This window comes from Ovis aries, chromosome 12 (genome assembly GCF_016772045.2).
Source record: "Ovis aries strain OAR_USU_Benz2616 breed Rambouillet chromosome 12, ARS-UI_Ramb_v3.0, whole genome shotgun sequence".
NCBI lineage: Eukaryota > Metazoa > Chordata > Mammalia > Artiodactyla > Bovidae > Ovis > Ovis aries.
The window spans coordinates 66,415,417-66,436,105 of record NC_056065.1 but is presented as its reverse complement, the minus strand read 5'-3'; the positions used below and the strand labels follow the sequence as shown (position 1 = coordinate 66,436,105).

Genomic DNA, 20,689 nt, shown 5'->3' with positions numbered 1-20,689 from the left:
ACCAGACACTGTTTAGTTTGTGGAGTCAGCTTCACCACTATACTTTTGTGCAGGAATCTGAGCCTTCCAATTTAATTTACAGATATCAAAACCAACTTCTTTTATATTTCAGAGACTTTTAGAAGTATAAAATTAGATGTTATGGCTATCTGGAGGAAAACACGGTCCAAAAGGATACACACACCCCAACATTCACCGCAGCATTGTTTACAATAGCCAAGACATGAAAGCAACCTGAATGTCTTGGATCGACAAAGATGATGTGATGAATATATACAATGGAATATTGCTGCTGCTGCTGCTGCTAAGTCGCTTCAGTCGTGTCCGACTCTGTGCGACCCCATAGACGGCAGCCCACCAGGCTCCCATTCCTGGGATTCTCCAGTCAAGAACACTGGAGTGGGTTGCCATTTCCTTCTCCAATGCATGAAAGTGAAAAGTGAAAGTGAAGTCGCTCAGTTGTGTCCGACTCTTTGCAACCCCATGGACTGCAGCCCACCAGGCTCCTCCATCTATGGAATTTTCCAGGCAAGAGTACTGGAGTGGGGTGCCATTGCCTTCTCTCAATGGAATAATACTCAGCCATTAAAAAGAATGAACTGATGCCATTTACATCAACATGGGTCAACCTAGAAACTGTCATAGTGAACGAAGTAAGTCAAAGAGAAATTATTGTGTGATATCCCTTATATGAAGAATATGAAAAAGAAATGATACAAATGAACTTATTTACAAAACAGAAACAGATCTTTACTACTTAAGGATCAAACAGGTGAATGCACTAAGGACATTTTAAGGTCCCTTCCAAGAGGTAAGACCGTGTGGTTTTTCCTTTCTGTAAGGTCCTATATGAGAGTGGCAAGTTCCACATATGACTAAAAATATGCAAATGCTGTTGTTACAGCACATGTCACAACAAACACCACTAAATGCATCCCTTACCTTAGACCAGGCAATAGACGGTTTGGGAATTCCACTTGCTTTGCACGGTAAAGTTACTGGAATGCCTTCAATGGTACTGAGGATCTGCTGTCCATGCTGAATGGTTGGCAGAACTGGAAAAGGAAGCAATATGCAGAATCTGAGCACCTACCCTTCCATTTTGCCTTACAAGTTTAAAGCTGAACTTTTTCATGATAAACAGAATATTTAGAAAAACTAGCAAAGAATCTTTTCTGTTAAAATGTAGGGTCACTTGGAAGGGAGTGTAATAAAGTAAATACAACAGTTACAATCTGAACAATTTAAATAAAACCTTAAAATGAAGTAGCAAATTATGTGTAATATGGTTGATTTTCCTAACAAAACTATGAGAGGACTGAAGGAAATCTGTATTTTCCAGAAATTCAAGATAGCACTATACCCTAAGAGTTACACATTTAACATATATCTTTCACCATTGTGCATTACACATTAAGCTGCAGTGAGCAAGTTAAACTCACCTCTAGAGAAATGGACTATTTAACCACTACACATTAAATATCTGTCTATACACAAGAATCACTTAGCAAGCTACTAAATTTAACCTTGAAAATAGAATCTGTTTTCTCAAAAGGAATTCAAAAGTTATACTTGAAAGGCCTTAGGAGTTTACATTTAAAAGTCTAAAATACAAAATTCTAAGTGGAAAAATGGCGTAACTTTTGATTTTAGAAAGCAACTAAAGAATTGACACTAATGAGTGAAACAATAGGAAAGAGAAGATTTTATCATTTCATTCTGTGTAAATCTGCTAATCATAACCCGTGTTAGTCTCTCAGTCATGTCTGACTCTTTGCGACCCTATGGACTGTAGCCCACCAGGCTTCTCTGTCCATGGGATTCTCCAGGCAAGAATACTGGAGTGGGTTGCCTTTCCCTTCTCCAGGGGACCTTGCTGACCCAGAGACTGAACCTGGGTCTCCTGCACCATCTGAGCCACCAGGTAAGCCCAATCATAACCTCTCCAAATACAAAACATTACCATTATTTGATGTTCTCCAAATAATGAATTTGATTACAGAAGCTCTCGTACGTGAAAGTTCCTAACACAGCACAATGAACATCATAAAAGTGCATGTACATATGTGTGTATATATATGCACCATGCATTTCCTTTCCTTCCCCTGAAGGATGGAGCTGCTCTCTAGGGCTCAAGCATTCACTGTGTCTCTTGTCTTTAAGTCAAATATCCCTGGAATAATCCCAGCTAGCCTGGAGTTGAAGTTAACCAGACAAGAGATACCAGAGACCTCAGTGCAAAAACTTCCTTTGGGAAAAGCTTAGATTAGCTTTGTTACATACTTGCATTTTTCTAAGACTAGTCTTACTCCTTAGATAATATCTTCTTGAAGAACTGGCAGCAAATTCCCAGCCCTAAACAAGAATGTCAGGCTACTCTTTAAAGCGAGAAATTTAATTCCCAGAATTATAACGGAATAGTCAACGTTCAACTTTGCTGTCATTTTGTGGCAATGTGGAATAAGCCATTTTCTTAAATGCATATTAAGTTTGACAGGCATAAAGGCAAATGTCAGCTATACATGCAGGCAACAGTTTTCAAATCTGAAGACACTTGAGTATGGAAGAGCTTTTTCTTTCCAGATTGTCAACCTATGTAAATCAACATAACAATGAAATGGTTCGTCATTTTAATTTGCATTTGTATGTGCATTCATTAATACAATTATTTTAAGAATTCATTGAGAGCCTTTACTATATTTTTTAATTGATTAAACCAAAGTATAGTTGATTTACAATGTTGTGTTAATCTCTCATAAAGAGCAAAGTGACTCATTTATACATACATATACCTTCTTTTATTCTTTTCCATTATGGCTTATCTCAGGGTATAATAAATATTCTTAAAAGTGGAGAGGCAGTGATGAAATTCACATAAATACAGAGGTATAGAAAAACTATAATACTGCATCACATCCAACTCAAAGACAAATCTTTCCTCCGGATAGCCTTTATTAACTAAATCATTTACTCATTTTGGACTACGATGGATGAACAGTGTTCTCAAATGACCTCTTTAACTTTTCACTGTTAAATTTCCTTTATCTGTCTTCTCCAACTCCTTGGGTCTGGCCAGCATCCCAACTAATCATGTCACTCTTTGACCCAGGTGAAAATTTATATCAGAATCCATCTCAAGACAAGATTCTAGGAATTGTTAGAAGTAAAAGGAAGATGACATGAGTACATTTCTACAGTCGATTGTCAAACCAGTCCATAAGCACCCTCTGGGAAATGTACGGGCTCTAGCCATACATGAAACCAGTCTATTGTTCCATGTCCACTTCTAATTGTTGCTTCCTGACCTGCATAGAAGTTTCTCAAGAGACAGGTCAGGTGGTCTGGTATTCCCATATCCTTCAGAATTTTCCACGGTTTATTGTGATCCACATAGTCAAAGGCTTTGGCATAGTCAATAAAGCAGAAATAGATGTTTTTCTGGAACTCTCTTGCTTTTTCCATGATCCAGCAGATGTTGGCAATTTGATCTCCAGTTCCTCTGCCTTTTCTAAAACCAGCTTGAACATCTGGAAGTTCACGGTTCACGTATTGCTGAAGCCTGGCTTGGAGAATTTTGAGCATTACTTTACTAGCATGTGAGATGAGTGTAACTGTGCAATAGTTTGAGCATTCTTTGGCATTGCGTTTCTTTGGGATTGGAATGAAAACTGACATTTTCCAGTCCTGTGGCCACTGCAGAGTTTTCCAAATTTGCTGGCATATTGAGTGCAGCACTTTCACAGTATCATCTTCCAGGATTTGAAAAAGCTCAACTGGAATTCCATCACCTCCACTAGCTTTGTTCGTAGTGATGCTTTCTAAGGCCCATTTGACTTCACATTCCAGGATGTCTGGCTCTAGGTGAGTGATCACACCATCATGATTATATTGGTCATGAAGGTCTTTCTTGTATGGTTCTCCTGTGTATTCTTGCCACCTCTTCTTAATATCTTCTGCTTCTGTTAGGTCGATACCATTTCTGTCCTTTACGTCAAGGCTGTATATTGTCACCTTCCTTATTTAACTTAAATGCAGAGTACATCATGAGAAACGCTGGGCTGGAAGAAACACAAGCTGGACTCAAGATTGCCGGGAGAAATATCAATAACCTCAGATATGCAGATGACACCACCCTTATGGCAGAAAGTGAAGAGGAACTAAAAATCCTCTTGATGAAAGTGAAAGAGGAGAGTAAAAAGTTGGCTTAAAGCTCAACATTCAGAAAACGAAGATCATGGCATCTGGTCCCATCACTTCATGGGAAATAGATGGGGAAACAGTCGAAACAGTGTCAGACTTTATTTTGGGGGGCTCCAAAATCACTGCAGATGGTGACTGCAGCCATGAAATTAAAAGACCCTTACTCCTTGGAAGGAAAGTTATGACCAACCTAGATAGCATATGCAAAAGCAGAGACATTACTTTGCCAACAAAGGTCCATCTAGTCAAGGCTATGGTTTTTCAGTGGTCATGTATGGATGTGAGAGTTGGACTCTGAAGAAAGCTGAGTGCCAAAGAATTGATGCTTTTGAACTGTGGTGTTGGAGAAGACTCTTGAGAGTCCCTTGGACTGCAAAGAGATCCAACCAGTCCATCCTAAAGGAGATCAGTTCTGGGTGGTCATTGGAAGGACTGATGCTGAAGCTGAAACTTCAGTACTTTGGCCACCTCATGCCAAGAGTTGGCTCATTGGAAAAGATTCTGACACTGGGAGGGACTGGGGGCAGGAGGAAAAGGGGATGACAGAGGATGAGATGGCTGGATGGCATCACCGACTCGATGGACGTGAGTTTGAGTGAACTCCGGGAGTTGGTGATGGACAGGGAGGCCTGAAGTGCTGCAATTCATGTGGTCACAAGAGTCGGACACGACTGAGCGACTGAACTGAACTGATACATGAAATACAACTGCAGACAACCTGGCATTATGTATTAACTCTTTTGGACCATAACTATTTTAGTATTACTTTATTATTTCTCAAGAATATTTCATATAAGGTTGGTGGAGATTGCCACAAGATTGGTCTGAGACTGAAAGAGGTGGAAGAGGCTATTTACAGGAAAAGCAGATATTTAAAAAGAAGATGGCCTGCATTCACTGGAAACTTCAACAGAACCAGCAAAATTTGGAAATTACTGGATTATCCAATTCAGGCCCTAAAAAAGAGTGAATCAACTACTAAAAATAGATGTTCTATTCTACTTTCATCCCTGTACACAGAGCTAGGTTTTAATACTACACTTTAGAAAAGCAATGTTGCAAAGTCTTTAAAGAAAATATTTTAAAAAATTATGACAATTTCTTGAACTATGTAGCTGTTATCTATTGAGATGTAAAAAGTTGAGAATGGTTACTCACGAATGGAAAAAAAGATAGCTTCTGGATTTTTTTATTTGTGACCTTTATAACATGCAAAAAGATTGTTTGGAGCACATGAGATGGCCTTTAGAAAAGTTTAGGTCATTTCTAGTAACACACAAAGGGGTTATTAGAAAGGACATGGTTGTTACACAATCTGAAAAGAAGAGGCAGTTTGGATGGTATAATAAGTCCTGCTTGCCTGAAAATAAAATGTATTTTTAAACATAACTCTTTGAGAGCTAAGTTCACTTTTATCAATTAAGAACCCACTTACAAAAGCCCTTGGACAGACTCAGCTAGTGACTCCCAATAATATCTTTTCGTGTACACAGGAAAGGGGAATCTGGAAACAGCCTTAACAATGTTAAATACTGTTCAAGAAATAAGGCTTTTTGTTAAGAATAACAATTAGGAAAGACATCTACTTCTTATAATTAGAGGAAAAGAGTGATTTGATTTAAAGACATGGACCCAGTTCTGAACTGGAAAAAAAAATTATGATGGGTGCGCCTCTTACCATGCACGTCCACAGTGGTAGTTTTGTTAGTGGTTCCAGCAACGTTACTGGCCACACAAGTATACTCGCCTCCATCCTGCAAGCGGACTCTTTCAATATGGAGACTCCCATCACTGCGTACAGTGATGTAAGGGTTTTGGACCAACTTGAAGGGAAAAAAAGTTATTTTTAATTAAAAAGGCAATAGTGTCTAAGCCAAAAGCAGATCTGCTTTCTTTTCCAACTGGATTATTAAATGTCTTATAAAATAATGAAATATTTTAACATCCTTAAGTGAAAAATGGTGAGCATAAAATGTTACCAAGCGTCATAACATTTGTATGTCATTGTGATATACCACCAAAAATTCTATCCACTAACATCTGTTGGAATTATGCATAGGTTGGAAAGGGAAAGAAACAGAAACAACATTTATTCCCTGTTTCTGTAATTTTGGTTATCATGCAGAACCCAAATTTGACTCTTACTATTGCCTTAATTTGTTCTTTTTCAAGAAGACTTGATTACCACTTGCAAGCCATTTGACATTTTTATTTTGGCAATCAAGCATCACTCAAATGGAGAGAGTGATCTCAACACCCACCCTATTCAGATACAAATATTAGAAGTCAATGCATGATATAGGAACTACATGAGAGAAGGGTGACAAGAGTTTGTTAATAATCATTACCTCTAACTCTGTACCATTTATGTATTTTGTTCAATCACAGGGTACTTTAGTGCTCAAACAGTATCATCCTATGTCATAAGGGCATTTATTATTGAGTGAGGTGCACTAGTTTTTCTCAGGTTTTTATGCAAATATGAACATTTTTACATCTTATTTCATGGACTCAATTCACTTTTAATTGGCACTTCAAGAGGAGAGTAAGTCTAAAGACTCTGGAAAATAGAAGGAAAAATGCTCTGAACTAAATGAAAATTTACTGCCATAGATAGATGTTTACAGAATAATTCCTGAGACCTGTGAAAATTTTTCAAATTTCTTCATAATCACAAGCTATGCCTTGAAAAACAATGAGGAAAAAATTGATCTACATTGTAAAATAGTTCACTGTAAAAGAATGTTTGAAGATAATAATAAAGATTAAAATATAACATGAAACAATTTTATGAGAATATTAACATTTTATTATGTCCTGCAAAAAAAGGACATAAGATATTTAAATGCTATGAAAACAAACTTCATCCTTGCTTCATTTTTTACATATTCTGGAATTTTCTAGTAACACTGAATTTAATGCAAAATCATAAAAATTACACCATTGACTATTTCTCCATCATACTAATTCCAAAATCATATAAACTGCATAAACATATTAATACTGAAAAAAACATTTATTTTTTAAATGTTTGCATATTTATTTTATTGAAATTTCAGTGGCTGAAACACATTGCCTCTTACTCAAGAAAATTAGGAATATGAAAGCATGGATTTCAAATGCTCTTACCATGGCCGAATTCTTAATCCACCGACGTTCTGGAATGGGATTTCCAGCCAGTAGAGCACAAGGCAAAGTAAGCTGCTGTCCTTCAATTACACTGGTAACTGGGGGGCTGATTCCAATGAGTGGAGCGACTAAATCAGAGCGAGCACACAGCCACCATCAGCACTATTTCACTCAAAAGGAAGGCCAACTCTTTCATAGACCAAGATGACTACTAATGAAGCTATCAGAAAACTGAGTTTTCAAGAACAAGATATTTAAATGCACAAATTAGAAGATAGAGATACAGGACCCTTCTAAGCAAGAGAGACTGGCAAGAGGACAGGTAATAGTATAGAAGTAAAGACAGTTACATAGAGTAGGTCTACGGCTTAAAGGCTTGAAAAGTCAAGCCAAGAAATTTGCAAAATATTCAACAGACAGATGGAGAGTGAGTGAAAGCACTGATAAATAGAAAAGTAGAATCATCAGCAACTATTCATCTGGGAACTTACTGGACAAGGGACAATTAGAAGGGATGAGATGAGTGACGAGGCTGTCATAACAGCTCAGGAAAACAGAATGAGAGAAGGCACAGAGGCTTTGTAAACGTATCCCTTTCTAGAAATCAATGAATAAATTCAACACGAATCAAAGTAAACGCCCTAGTAAAGAAAAAAACAAAGTGAAAGCCCTAAGAGATTCTGCTTGGAAATCTTAAGCTTATGTACATGCTGTTCCAACGAACAGACATAGAATATAAACTTAAGCGTGTGGCCAAATAGGTATTTTAATCAGTGGGAAGAGAATATTCAATAAAAGATACTGTACCAAAGTCTGACCACTTGGAAAGAAAGGATTTGGTATTCCCACTTCATATCACACACAGAAACAATTCCATGTGGACTAAAATGATAAGTGTAAAGAAAAGAACTAGAAAAGAATACCACCAGTGTGTGTGTGTGTGTACTCAGACTTAATTTATTCAGCTGAGCTTCAGTTCTTCAGGTGGAAGGTAAGGAGCTTAAAGCGGACATCTCTAAGGTTATTTCCACTTCTAACATCAAGGAAATATAAAATAGGGTAGAAGGGAAGGACGGCTAATGTTGCAATCATATATTTACCTTTTTTTTTTAATGGTACAAGGAAGAGATGAGGTAGTAAGAGAAGCCTGATGTTTGCAAAAAGTGTGCTAAGTACTCCATTGATCTTACCAAGTCCAGTCACTGTTACTGTTGTCTGGGACTGGATCTTTCCAAACTGGTTTTCCGCTTCACAAATATATGTCCCTTTATCGCTTGCCCATAAGTCTAAAAAGAAGAGATGATTCACTCACTCAGCACCACCCATTAACCACATGTGAGTCACAGTGCTGAGATCTGCGAGTGGAAAATATGACACTGCCGCCTGGTAGTTCCCATTCTAGGAAAAGAGACATAGATAGAAAACAACAATCCTACTGCAGTGTGAAAATGCTCTCATTTGAGCTTCAGACCCTGAGCTGTGGGAGCAGAGAGACAGAAGTGCCTGATGGGAGTTAGGGAAGGAGTCACATAGGAGTTAATATCTGCTTGTGCATGTAAGCTTAGCAGTGTCAGATTCTTTGCGACCCCATGGACTGCAGCCCGCTAGGCTCCTCTGTCCTTGGGATTTCCCAAGCAAGAATACTGGAATGGGTTGCCATTTCCTCTTCCAAGGGATTTTTCCAACCCAGGAATTGAACCCATATCTCCAGCCTCTCCTGCACTGCAGGCTGGTTCTTTACTTCTGAGCCACTAGGGAAGCCTGAGCTATACCTTAAATACCTTAAACAACGGGTAGAACAGAGGAAGGGCAGTCCAAACCCAATCGGCTCAAAGGCAAGAACATGACTTGAAAAATCATGCTCTGTTCAAAGAACGGAAATATGTATCACCTCCCTAGAGACATTTTGGAGGCTGGCAGGAGAAACTGTTTTCATTGATACAATGATTAGTAGGAGAAGCTTCACCGGTGACTCAGCAGTAGAGAATCCATCTGCAATGCAGGAAACCTAGAGATGTGGATTTGACCCCTGGGTCAGGAAGAGCCCCTGGAGGAGAAAATGACAATGCACTCCAGTAATCTTGCCCAGAAAATCCCATGGACAGAGGAGCCTGACAAGCTACAGTCCACGGGGTCACAAAGAGTCAGATATGATTTAAAATAACAACAGCAAATGATAAGGACTGTCTACTGGCGATAACTAGGCAGACAATGCATGGGGATGGATTCACAATAGGAATAATATCCCAAGTTCAGCAAGACTTTCGAATGCCCCACTAGAAATTTTTGGATTTGATGACTTTGTTTATAATTATTTGAGCCTACAACCTAACCTTGTTTAAGTGGAAGAAAGAAAGAACTTTTCTAAGATTGTATACCATTTTAGAACCAGCCTAGAGTTTCTGGGTCATCAATTCATATTCCTTTATCACCCTACATTTCAGCTGTCAAGTTCATGATGATGTAAATAAACATGTATACATACTCTGTGAGCACTGCCTGGATATTTATCTATTACTGCTGCTGCTACTGAGTCACTACAGTTGTGTCCAACTCTGTGTGACCCTATGGACTGCAGCCCACCAGGCTCCTCTATCCATGGGATGCTCTAGGCAAGGGTACTACAGTGGGTTGCCATGCCCTTCCTCCAGGGGATCTTCCAAACACAGGGATCAAACCCGGGTCTCCTGCATTTCAGGCAGATTCTTTACCACTGAGCCACCCCAGGGAAGCCCATTTATCTCTGAAATACGTAGTATTTTAAGAAAAATTACTTTGTTTTCTTTTGTACTAAATTTGCATGTTAATTTTTTTATTATGTAGGTCAGTCAAATATATAAAATTTTCAGAGTAATAAAAAGCATATTTATGAAATATTTTAAATTAAAGATTGTGTTGGGGATAGGGGAAGGATTACTGGGTTACAGGTTGTGTGGACATAATCAGGAGCCTGAAGAGGAAAAGGTAGACTGCTACCTTTTAAAAAGCATTGTTTTATCTTACAAGCAACTGGAAAGTCAAAAGGTTTTAAATAGGGGACTGACTGTCATCTTTGCAAATATCTTAACTAAAATAAGCACATTTTAATCTATTGATAAGACACTGACAGAGAAAAAATAATAGTTTTCCATTATAAATACTTCCCTCGTATTTCAAAGAGTGCTGACCAAGTTTCTACTCTGTTAACCACATGCATTTGACTATAGAATTTGCATCTGGTAAATGCTGATGGCATGTACTCTCAAAATTAGCAAACATTCATTTGCCAAGGCAACTTTGGCAAACCACCTGGTTAATAAGTTGGAGATTATTTCTAACCAAGATATTTTTCATATTATCAACTCAGACTATTTTGTAGAGAAATACAAAATACCACTGAGAACTAAATTTCTAATTGTTAGCTTCCTTTTAGAGAATTTACTTTGAGCAACTGGCAACCACTGATGAATACACTGCCCTTGTTTATTTTTTCTTTTCTTTCATTTCCACCAACTGATTTGTTTTCAATTCTTTTTGTTTCCCTCTGAGCTGTTTCTCATCACCACTGTGTCAATCTATCTGTGTGAGCTTCTCTATTCTTCCTTCCAGCTCATGTCTCCTCTATCCTGCAGAGGAGCTGTTCTGAAACAGTACTTTCACATGCCTTTTCCTGCCTAGGAAGCTTGGGGGGCTATTTGCTACCTTACCAACTACATTTCTTCACCTGCACATTTCAGGTTCTGCACAATCTGACCCATCTATTAAGTAATTCTCGTATGTGCTAATATGGCCACCTGCTCAGATAGTAGATTATAAAATATCTGAGGGAGGAACCCCATTTTGACTTCAGTCTTCACCATAGAGCCTAGCACAAAGCTGAACATGTAAGTGCTTGTAATTAGTTTAATTTGCACTGAAATTTTAAGAGAGGTTAATGTACATTTGACATTGTTAATAAACATGAAAATTACTTATGGGGAGCCTTCTACAAAATATCCTAAAACATAATTTTTTTTTAAAAGTCAATTAATCATTGAATTGGTTTTACTCCTCTTATTCCATTATCCAAATATTCTTAACAATATTTGAAAAAGTACTAAGAGTTTACAAATATCTGAATGCTTAAGAGAGTATTGGTAAAAGTTTGAGATGATGGAATAGTTGACTATTTAAAAAATGTTTTGCTCCAGATAGATAGTTTTTAGTCAACATTGATAGTGAATAGGGTCCCTATGAATGTGATTATGAATTCTTGGCCCCAAACAATTAACATTAACTAACTACTAGTAATATTTTACCTCTCTAGACAATAGTTGGTACAAGAGTAAATAGACATGATTACTTATCCACCTACAGGCCCAGGTTGACTCTTTGTAATAAGAAAATGAGCTATAAAGAAGACATACTGCTTCATAACTCTTTATGATATAGTAACAATATAAAATTAAATAAAATGCTATTCATTTATGATAAATCCCAGGCATGAGTTCAGTATTATTTTAAAATGAAATTCAACAAACACAAAATGTGTTGGGAAGATTAATTTACTATTTTGAACATATCAACGCCTATGTATACTTTCAATGTACATATTCATATAAAATATATTTCCTTTAACCTACTTGAAATAAAGAGATCTCCTGTTCTTAGTTGGCTGATGGAACTCACTGAAAAAGGTCTTGAGAAGATGGGCATGTTGTCTAGTCTTCGCCATTTAATCTTTGGTTCTGGATAACCCTGGACATAGCAAGGTAATGTCACATTTGAGCCAATCTCCACAGATACATCAGTAGGTTCTTGTATAAAAACTGGAGGTGCTGGAAGATATTTAAAATGAAAAAAAAAACACACACAAAAAACGGTTATTGGTACTGTATACAGGCACACGAAATAGAAATTAATTTATAGCTAATTTAATAAACAGCATGAATAAACTGCAGCCACGGAATTAAAAGATGCTTGCTCCTTGGAAGAAAAGTGATGACAAATTTAGATGGCATATTGAAAAGCAGAGACATTACTTTGCCAGCAAAGGTCCATCTAGTCAAGGCTATGGTTTTCCAGTAGTCATGTATGGATGTGAGAGTTGGACTGTAAAGAAAGTTGAGTGCTGAGGAATCGATGCTTTTGGACTGTGGTGTTGGAGAAGACTCTCCAGAGTCCCTGGGACTGCAAGGAGATCTACCCAGTCCATCCTAAAAGAAATCAGTCCTGAATAGTCATTGAAAGGACCGAGGCCGAACCTGAAACACCAATACTTTGGCCACCTGATGTGAAGAAATGACTCACTGGAAAAGATCCCAATGCTGGGAAAGACTGAAGGAGGGAGGAGACAGAGACAACAGAGGATGAGATGGTTGGATGGCATCCCTAATTCAATGGACATGAGTTTGAGGAAGCTCCAGGAGTTAGTGATGGACAGGGAAGCCTGGCGTGCTGCAGTCCATGGGGTCGCAAAGAGCTGGATACAACTGAATGACTAAACTGAACTGAATTTAATAGACAAACAACAGATTGAATTTGAATCAACTTATTGTTCATATACTATTACAAATATCTGTTTTAAATACTCTTGTCTGCTATTAAAAACACATTTTCTTAATAAATGAATAGAGGCACAAGGAAGTTCAACTATTCCCTTAACGTGATTAAGATAGAAGCAATGACAATTTAAACCAGGATTTCCTTAACTAAAGAGGATCTTTCATTTTTGGAATTTGTCTTTTAGTTTATGCCACACTCCTCAAAACTTTAACTTTTCTAATAAATAAGTCTGCTTTGTAATGAAATACTTCAGACAACTTCCAAAACTTACTTTTTTGGTGGAATTTTTAAATAAATTAATTCATATCAGGGCTTATTCTTCAATAGATCACTATATAACAAAGTGAAGTGAAGTCGCTCAGTCGTGTCCGACTCTTTGCGACCCCATGGACTGTAGCCTACCAGGCTCCTCCCTCCATGGGATTCTCCAGGCAAGAGTACTGGAGTGGGTTACCATTTCCTTCTCCAGGGGATCTTCCCAACCCAGGGATTGAACCCTGGTCTCCTGCATTCCAGGCAGACACTTTAACCTCTGAGCCACCAGGGAAGTCACAAGCAGACAGTATTTAATCTTAAATTATATTATTGGTGTAAATCACATTCTTGCTTCTCAATACATTTTATATATATATATTTTGTATTTTTCAGTTGAAGAAATTGAAGCTTAAAAATCAATAATTTAAATTTACAGCGTAGCTTTTGATAAATGAAGCCTAGGGAGTGATTGGAGAAGGTGATGGCACCCCACTCCAATACTCTTGCCTGGAAAATCCCATGGATGGAGGAGCCTGGGGGGCTGCAGTCCAGGGGGTCGCGAAGGGTCGGACACAACTGAGTGACTTCACTTTCACTTTTCACTTTCATGCATTGGAGAAGGAAATGGCAACCCACTCCAGTGTTCTTGCCTGGAGAATCCCAGGGACGGGGGAGCCTGGTGGGCTGCCATGTATGGGGTCGCAGAGTCGGACACGACTGAAGCGACTTAGCAGTGGCAGTAGCAGCAGGGAGTGATTAATCTTAGAGTTAAGAAATGACTCAGAAATTAAAAAATTATAGATAAGAAGGCTACAGTTATCTACATAATTTACTTAACCACAGAAGCCAGAAGGAAAAATGAGAGGTTAACAGGCCTACCGTGGAAAACACAGGAATGCAAGATAGGGAGGATGCTGTCAGCAAGCCTAAATAGATGAGGCTCTCAGTATATCCCACAGAAGTTATGAGTAATGATGTATGAGGCATCAGGCAAGGAGAAACATAAGAAACTATTAGAAGTAATAGATGAAGCCTGTTCAGTATAGAGGAAGCACCCTAAGAAGGTCGGCTTGATAATGTCAAGATTAAACATTGGTTATGAATTGCAACAACTATAGCATACAGAGCCAGAGACCTGGTTAAGTCCTCTTCATTAACTATCTCATTTGATCTTCATAATATCCCTATGAGGTAGATACTGTTATTATCCCAATTTTATAGAAGCTGAAACAGAGATGGTTAATTTGCTAAGTGTCACATGGAGCTGAACAATGGAACTAGTATGGAAAATCAGACTGATCTGACTCCAAAGTCACAGTTCTTTATCATTTTATCAGCCTCTCTTTTCTATGGGTTCTTATAACTGCCCAAATTCAAGCTGGTTATCCACCTGGTGAAAATAGGTGTAGAGATCACTTCTCTCCTTCTAAATGGTAATTCTGGGACTTGGGTGTATACCTGTCTCCCAAGCAGCATTAGTGCTTTATTAACCTGGGCTAAAGGACCTCCTTTAACTTTGTAGTCCTATTTTCCATTAGTTCTCTATACAAATCTTATTCTTTGGACCATCAGAACTTACTCCAAGCAAGGACTGACCTTTCTCAAATCAGCACCTGTGCCAACATCACTCCTTTCAAATGCGATGTCTGAAGTTGATCTCTGGCTATTGAAATACTAACAGGTCTTGAATGCAGTTCAAAAGGCCCTTCCTCAATCACCTCTCTTACCATCCTACACGGATATGATTTTTACCCTCTCTGAGGTTTCAGAGAACTCACTCTACACCATTCTCATAGCAATGGCTCCACTCAGTCTCTTACTAGACAACACATTTGACTTTCTGCAGAGAATTTATATTTGCAACCATGTTTTTATCTTCTATAGCAACTAACATGGCACTCTGTGAATTATACATGACTGCTAGATATCTGTGAATGACTGAATCAATATTAAAACAACAATAACCTAGCATGTGTGTGTGTGTGTGTGCATTAAGTGTACAAGCTGAAAACAACATTGGGAGTACATTTGAATTTGAATTTTGAAAAAACACAGCAATGTCATAAGTCCCACCATTTGTTTATTGAAACTACGTAAAATAAAATTTAACACTACTATTGAGTAATGTGTTTCTAAAAAGAAGTTGTGTATCTATTCAAATTTCTCTTACCTCTATATGGGAATTTGACTAATAAAAAACAGTAGGCAAAATAAATGCTCTTAAAAAATTGTTTAGAAAGCAGCTCACTGCTTATCATAGTTATGTAAGTAACGCCTTACTTCTATCTGGAGTGAGATTAGTCATTTATTCTAGAGCTAGTTGCTTTTCTGAAAAAGAGATGTATAAATGTTACAAAATATGCTAGGTTCAAAGTGAACAGGTGAATCTACAAATGGGACCGAAAATAAGCTCCAGAAAAGCAAAAGATATGCAGAAGCCTGGAACGAATCAACTCTTTGGGAGGAAACCAAGATTAGCGACATAATAAAATTTAAAAAATAAAAAACTAATTAAAAAGAAAAAAAAATAGAACACAGTCATCAGTGAAAATGGAGATGAATGAGACTTTTCAGACATAAGAAAGAACAAACCAGATTTAAAAAGGATAAGTGACGCTCAAGTTGTGCCCCATAAAACTCAATTGAGATGAGAGAAGTCACCTGTGGGGAAGAAGCTTTGGGAACAGTGTGAGGCATGAGACAAGCACAAGGTCAGGGAATAAACGTCCTACTGCCAGAAAACAAGGAAAATGAGAGTACCAGGCACTAGATGAGCAGCCAAGACAGCATGGATGACAAGCAAATCTCAGTATGAAGCCGCTCAAGAGGGCTTTTAAGAACTTCCTGCCCCTGAGTGTGGCCAACTCAGACTCCAAGTGAATTACGTTGGGTGGATGGTAAATAGGTTAGCAAAACCAGAGGGAATGGAAGCAGAATTTAATTTAGTTAAAAACAAACAAACAAAAAATAGAAGGAAATGGCAACCCACTCCAGTATTCTTGCCTTGAGAATCCCATGGACGGAGGAGCTAGTAGTTAGAGAAGCAGCTTAGGGAAACGACAGCCCGCCAGGGGGCTTCCCTGGTGGCTCAGAGGCTAAAGTGTCTGCCGGCAATGCGGGAGACCTGGGTTCGATCCCTGGGTTGGGAAGGTCCCCTGAAGAAGGAAATGGCAACCCACTCCAGTACTCTTGCCTGGAGAATCCCATGGACGGAGAAACCTGGTAGGCTACAGTCCATGGGGTCGCAAAGAGTTGGACACGACTGAGCGACGTCACTTTTCCTTTCACTTTCAGGTGGTATCAAATCGCAGCTTCACTATTTCTTAGGACATAAACGAAAAATTATTTTACCTCCCCTCGTCTAAATTTCCCAAAAGAGGGATAATAACATATCCTATCTCATGTTCGTAAAAGAAAGAATCATTATCAGTCATTTAGCATGTAGTAATTACCCAAGTTCAGCCTTCGTTGGAATTTGTTAGGCTCTTTCGGAGAAGGGAATGGCAATCCACTCCAGTATTCTTGCCTGGAGAATCCCGTGGACAGAGGAGCCTAGTGAGCCACAGTCCGTGGGGTTGCAAAGAGTCGGACACGACTGAGCGAATGAATGAATGAACTACCCACGTACTGACTATCAGTGATCACAAATGCTGTATAGTTAGTTAAATTATAGTTCTGGAGTTTAACGTATCTAATATTAGTTTTAAATTTGGTTTCTGTATATACTGTTTCTGTTTTATGTTTTGGATATTTGGCCCCGAGGCATGCGGGATCTTAACTCCCAGTCAGGGGTCGAACCCTCACTTTCTGCAATGGAAGTGAAGTCTTAGCCACTGAACTGCCAGGGAAGTCCCTGGCTTCTGCATATAGTTTCACAGATTTATTACGCTGGGTCCCCTATGATCCCCTAAATATTTACGTGCAAGCACCTTGATCGCACAGGGTTAATGCTCAGTAGAGCTTTGGTGTCACTTACAGGTGGATGTGGTTGTATGAACGCATTATTTTTAAAATATAAAACTTACAAACAGATTTACCATCATGATCTAAAACCTAGTCTATAAAGTTATTCTAGTTCCCTCAGTGATAATTAAATCTCTCCCGACTATGGCAACTTTTGCATTACATGAGTCCAGCTGAGAATCTTTTTTTCTAAAATGGCTGAACACCCTGTTTTGGTTCTACCAAACCACAAAACACGAAACCACGGTCTACGTCTAAAACATCACCCTCTGTGGTGTGGAATCCTGCAAACAGAGTCACTGCCAGGCCAGCTTTTTGTTTGATGGAGCCAATCCTTTTCTCTTCCAAATGACATCCTTTTGAAAAAGGAAGAAAAGCACTGGTAGCGATCCCTGAGCGCTGACCTGAAATGTCCAGAACTTAAAGCCATGATAATGAGAAATAGGAAAATGGAGACTCACAACAAGAAGCTAGAACTCAAAAATAACATGAAACAGACTTTTTATGGTTATTTTTTGATCTAGTATTGTTTACGTGAAGTAACAGACCCACAAAAACAATCTGAAAGTCCAACTAGTTACATGATATGGATAAAAGCAAGTTTTTCTTCTTAAGTCAGAATCTACTTAAATTTATGCCCAATAGTTCTGGAACTCAAATGAATAATTTTATGCACTACTAAAAGTAGCACTCAAATTATCTCAAGCCCTCTTTTCAGAAATCAAGTTCAAACACTATCATATTAAAAGCACAATGCTTAATCTTAAATGCTATACCACTATTTTTAATGCTTTTTTTGTATTATTTTTCAAGACTTGGAGAATCAAAATGACCACTCAGGTTGTAAAGTAAATATTCACCTGTTTGATTCATGTCCCATTAAGCAGCTTGGAAGGAAAAGCAGTAACTGCTCACACACTGAATGTATTGGTTTGGCCGAGAAGTTTAAATCCAAACGAACTTTTTGGCCAACCCAATGCATGGACTACAATACTTCATTTCATCTTTACAGCCAACCTATCAAGTTGTTCGTTGGTAGGCTGGTTAGTTGCTCAGTCATGTCTGACTCCTTTTGCAACCCCATGGACTATAGCCCAGCAGGCTCCTCTGTTCATGAGATTTCCCAGGCACAAAAACTAGAGTGGGTTGCCATTTCCATCTCCAGGGGATCTTCCTGACCCAGGGGCTGAACACATATCTCCTGCTTCTCAGGTAAATTCTCTACCATGGACTCATGTGGGGAGTCCAACTAGTAAAAGCGAGGCAGAAAACCCAGACATTTTTTACAGCCCATTCTCTTAACCACTAAATAAATTCTGGGTAAAACGTGGCTTTTTTTTTTAGGGGGGCGGTCTGCTTTTAAACCTACTTGTAGTAATCAGAACCATCACCACAACTGTGACATGCATAGTGCATGGCAGTTACATCACCTATTTGCTAGGATATGCAACAATACTTTTAGGTGGCCAGAAAAGGTCTAATCAAACTCTGTGATCTATTAATGCAATGATCAGAATACTAATGGTGAATAGGGAATTAGGTAAGGCATGCCAAAATCATGAATGGTGATGTAATATTAAGTTATTTGGCAACTGCTAACAATGATCAAGGTTACAGTAAGCAAACAATAGAGTTTATGTAAGTAGCTCCATCAGGAAAATTACTGGAATAAAATTAAGGAAGCCATTGTTTTAGAAAAGGTCATTGAGAGTGAAGATTTTGAATATGAGTGAAGAGAAAAAAAAATCCAGATCAAGGAACAAGGGATAAATATATAACTATATATAACTTTTTTTCTTACATCCTTTTATTTTAAGGCCATTTCAAATTTCTACCTCTCTGCTCCAAATTAGTAGTCATGTTCCTCTGAGGCCCATGTCAACCAGCTACTAACTTCGAGACCTTCAGCCCTCCAGCAATTCCTCTTTTTCATCAAATTTCATGCCCAGACCACAGTTTTCTAAACTCAAAACAGTTTTTTCATTTCACTATAACGATTTGCTAAACCAGTCAATCTTAAGGGAAATCAACCCTGAATATTCACTGGAATGACTGATGCTGAAGTGAATCTCCTGTATTTTGGTCATTGATGAGAACAGACGATTCATTGGAAGAGACCCTGATGCTGGGAAAGATTGAGGACAGAAGGAGAAGAGGGCTTCAGAGGATGAGATGGCTGGATGACATTACCGATGCAATGGACATGAACTTGGGCAAACTTTGGAAGACAGTGAGGGACAGCCATCTTTTTTTCCTTTAGAAAACTAAGGAATGGCATCTGGTCCCATCATTTCATGGCAAATAGAAGGGGAAACAGTGGAAACAGTGGTAGACTTTATTTTGGGGGGCTCCAAAATCACTGCAGATGGTGACTGCAACCATAAAATTAAAAGACGCTTACTCTGTGGAAGAAAAGTTACAACCAACATAGACAACATATTAAAAAGCAGAGACATCATTTTGCCAACAAAGGTCTGTCTAGTCAAGGCTATGGTTTTTCCAGTAGTCATGTATGGATGTGAGGGTTGGACTATAAAGAAAGCTGAGCACAGAAGAATTGACGCTTTTGAGCTGCGGTGTTGGAAAAGACTCTTGAGAGTCCCTTGGACTGCAAGGAGATCCAACCAGTCCATCCTAAAAGAAATCAGTCCTGAATATTCATTGGAAGGACTGATGCTGAAGCTGAAACTCCAATACTTTGGCCATCTGATGTGAAGAACTGACTCATTTGAAAAGACCCCAACGCTGGGAAAGATTGAAGGCAGGAGGAGAAGGGGATGACAGAGGATGAGATGCTTGGATAGCATCACTGACTCAATGGACATGAGTTTGAGTAAACTCCACGAGTTGGTGATGGACAGGGAGGCCCGGTATGCTGCAATTTGTGGGGTCACAGAGAGTCGGACATTGACTGGGTGACTGAACAACAATTTGCCTGTGGTCTCGTAATATAACAGATGAGAGGGCTGAGTCCTCTTAGGTCTATCATTTATTAGCAGTATGATGTTGGATAATTTACCTAACCTCTTTGAGCTCATAATAGAGATACTCATAGTACAGACTTCATAGTTATTATGAAATGAAATAATGTATGTGAAATGCTTCACACAATGGTTGGTACTTATTAAGTACCAATTAAAGACTTATTGAGGTAAGTCTTTCAGAATCTTACTGTTTGCTGTTAACGACCTTTAGTCCTTTGATCCATATATTACCATCTTATCAACTTTTCCCCGTCTTCATTTCTTTCACAACCTTGGAGAGGAGAGGGAAGGAGGTGAGGATTAGTCTACAGACACAGAGGTAGGAGGTGAAGGGACTGACTGCCATAATGTCTCACTTTCGTCTCTGAGGTGGAAGGGAAAGCCGCAGCTGAGAGAAAAGGTGGTGGTGTCCATAGGGAATGGGAGAGAAAGTTACACACAGACACACAGGAGGACTGAGCTCTGAGTCAAGACGTGAGGAAGGATTTTTGTTAATTTATCACAGTCCGAGGTTTAGGTGATCCCTCCCATTGGTGTGTCAGCATCACGATTATAGAAAAGGATGTGAAGATGACTCCAGGTTATAGCCTGTCTGAGGGGGTGTAAATACAAGAGGGCAAGACACCTGAGGGCAC

At 38.7% G+C, this 20,689-nt stretch overlaps 1 protein-coding gene across 1 annotated transcript in view; it reads right to left on the bottom strand.

The window, feature by feature from the left end:
- The window catches only part of HMCN1 (hemicentin 1), a 552,382-nt gene that overhangs the window by 258,078 nt on the left and 273,615 nt on the right, over positions 1-20,689 (bottom strand). The window contains exons 16-20 of the mRNA XM_004013873.6: positions 11,931-12,125; positions 8,520-8,615; positions 7,330-7,457; positions 5,879-6,023; positions 943-1,055 (exon numbers count right to left, since the gene is read on the bottom strand). Of these exons, the coding sequence (XP_004013922.3) occupies positions 943-1,055; positions 5,879-6,023; positions 7,330-7,457; positions 8,520-8,615; positions 11,931-12,125 (677 nt within the window). The remainder of the gene's footprint in view (positions 1-942; positions 1,056-5,878; positions 6,024-7,329; positions 7,458-8,519; positions 8,616-11,930; positions 12,126-20,689) is intronic.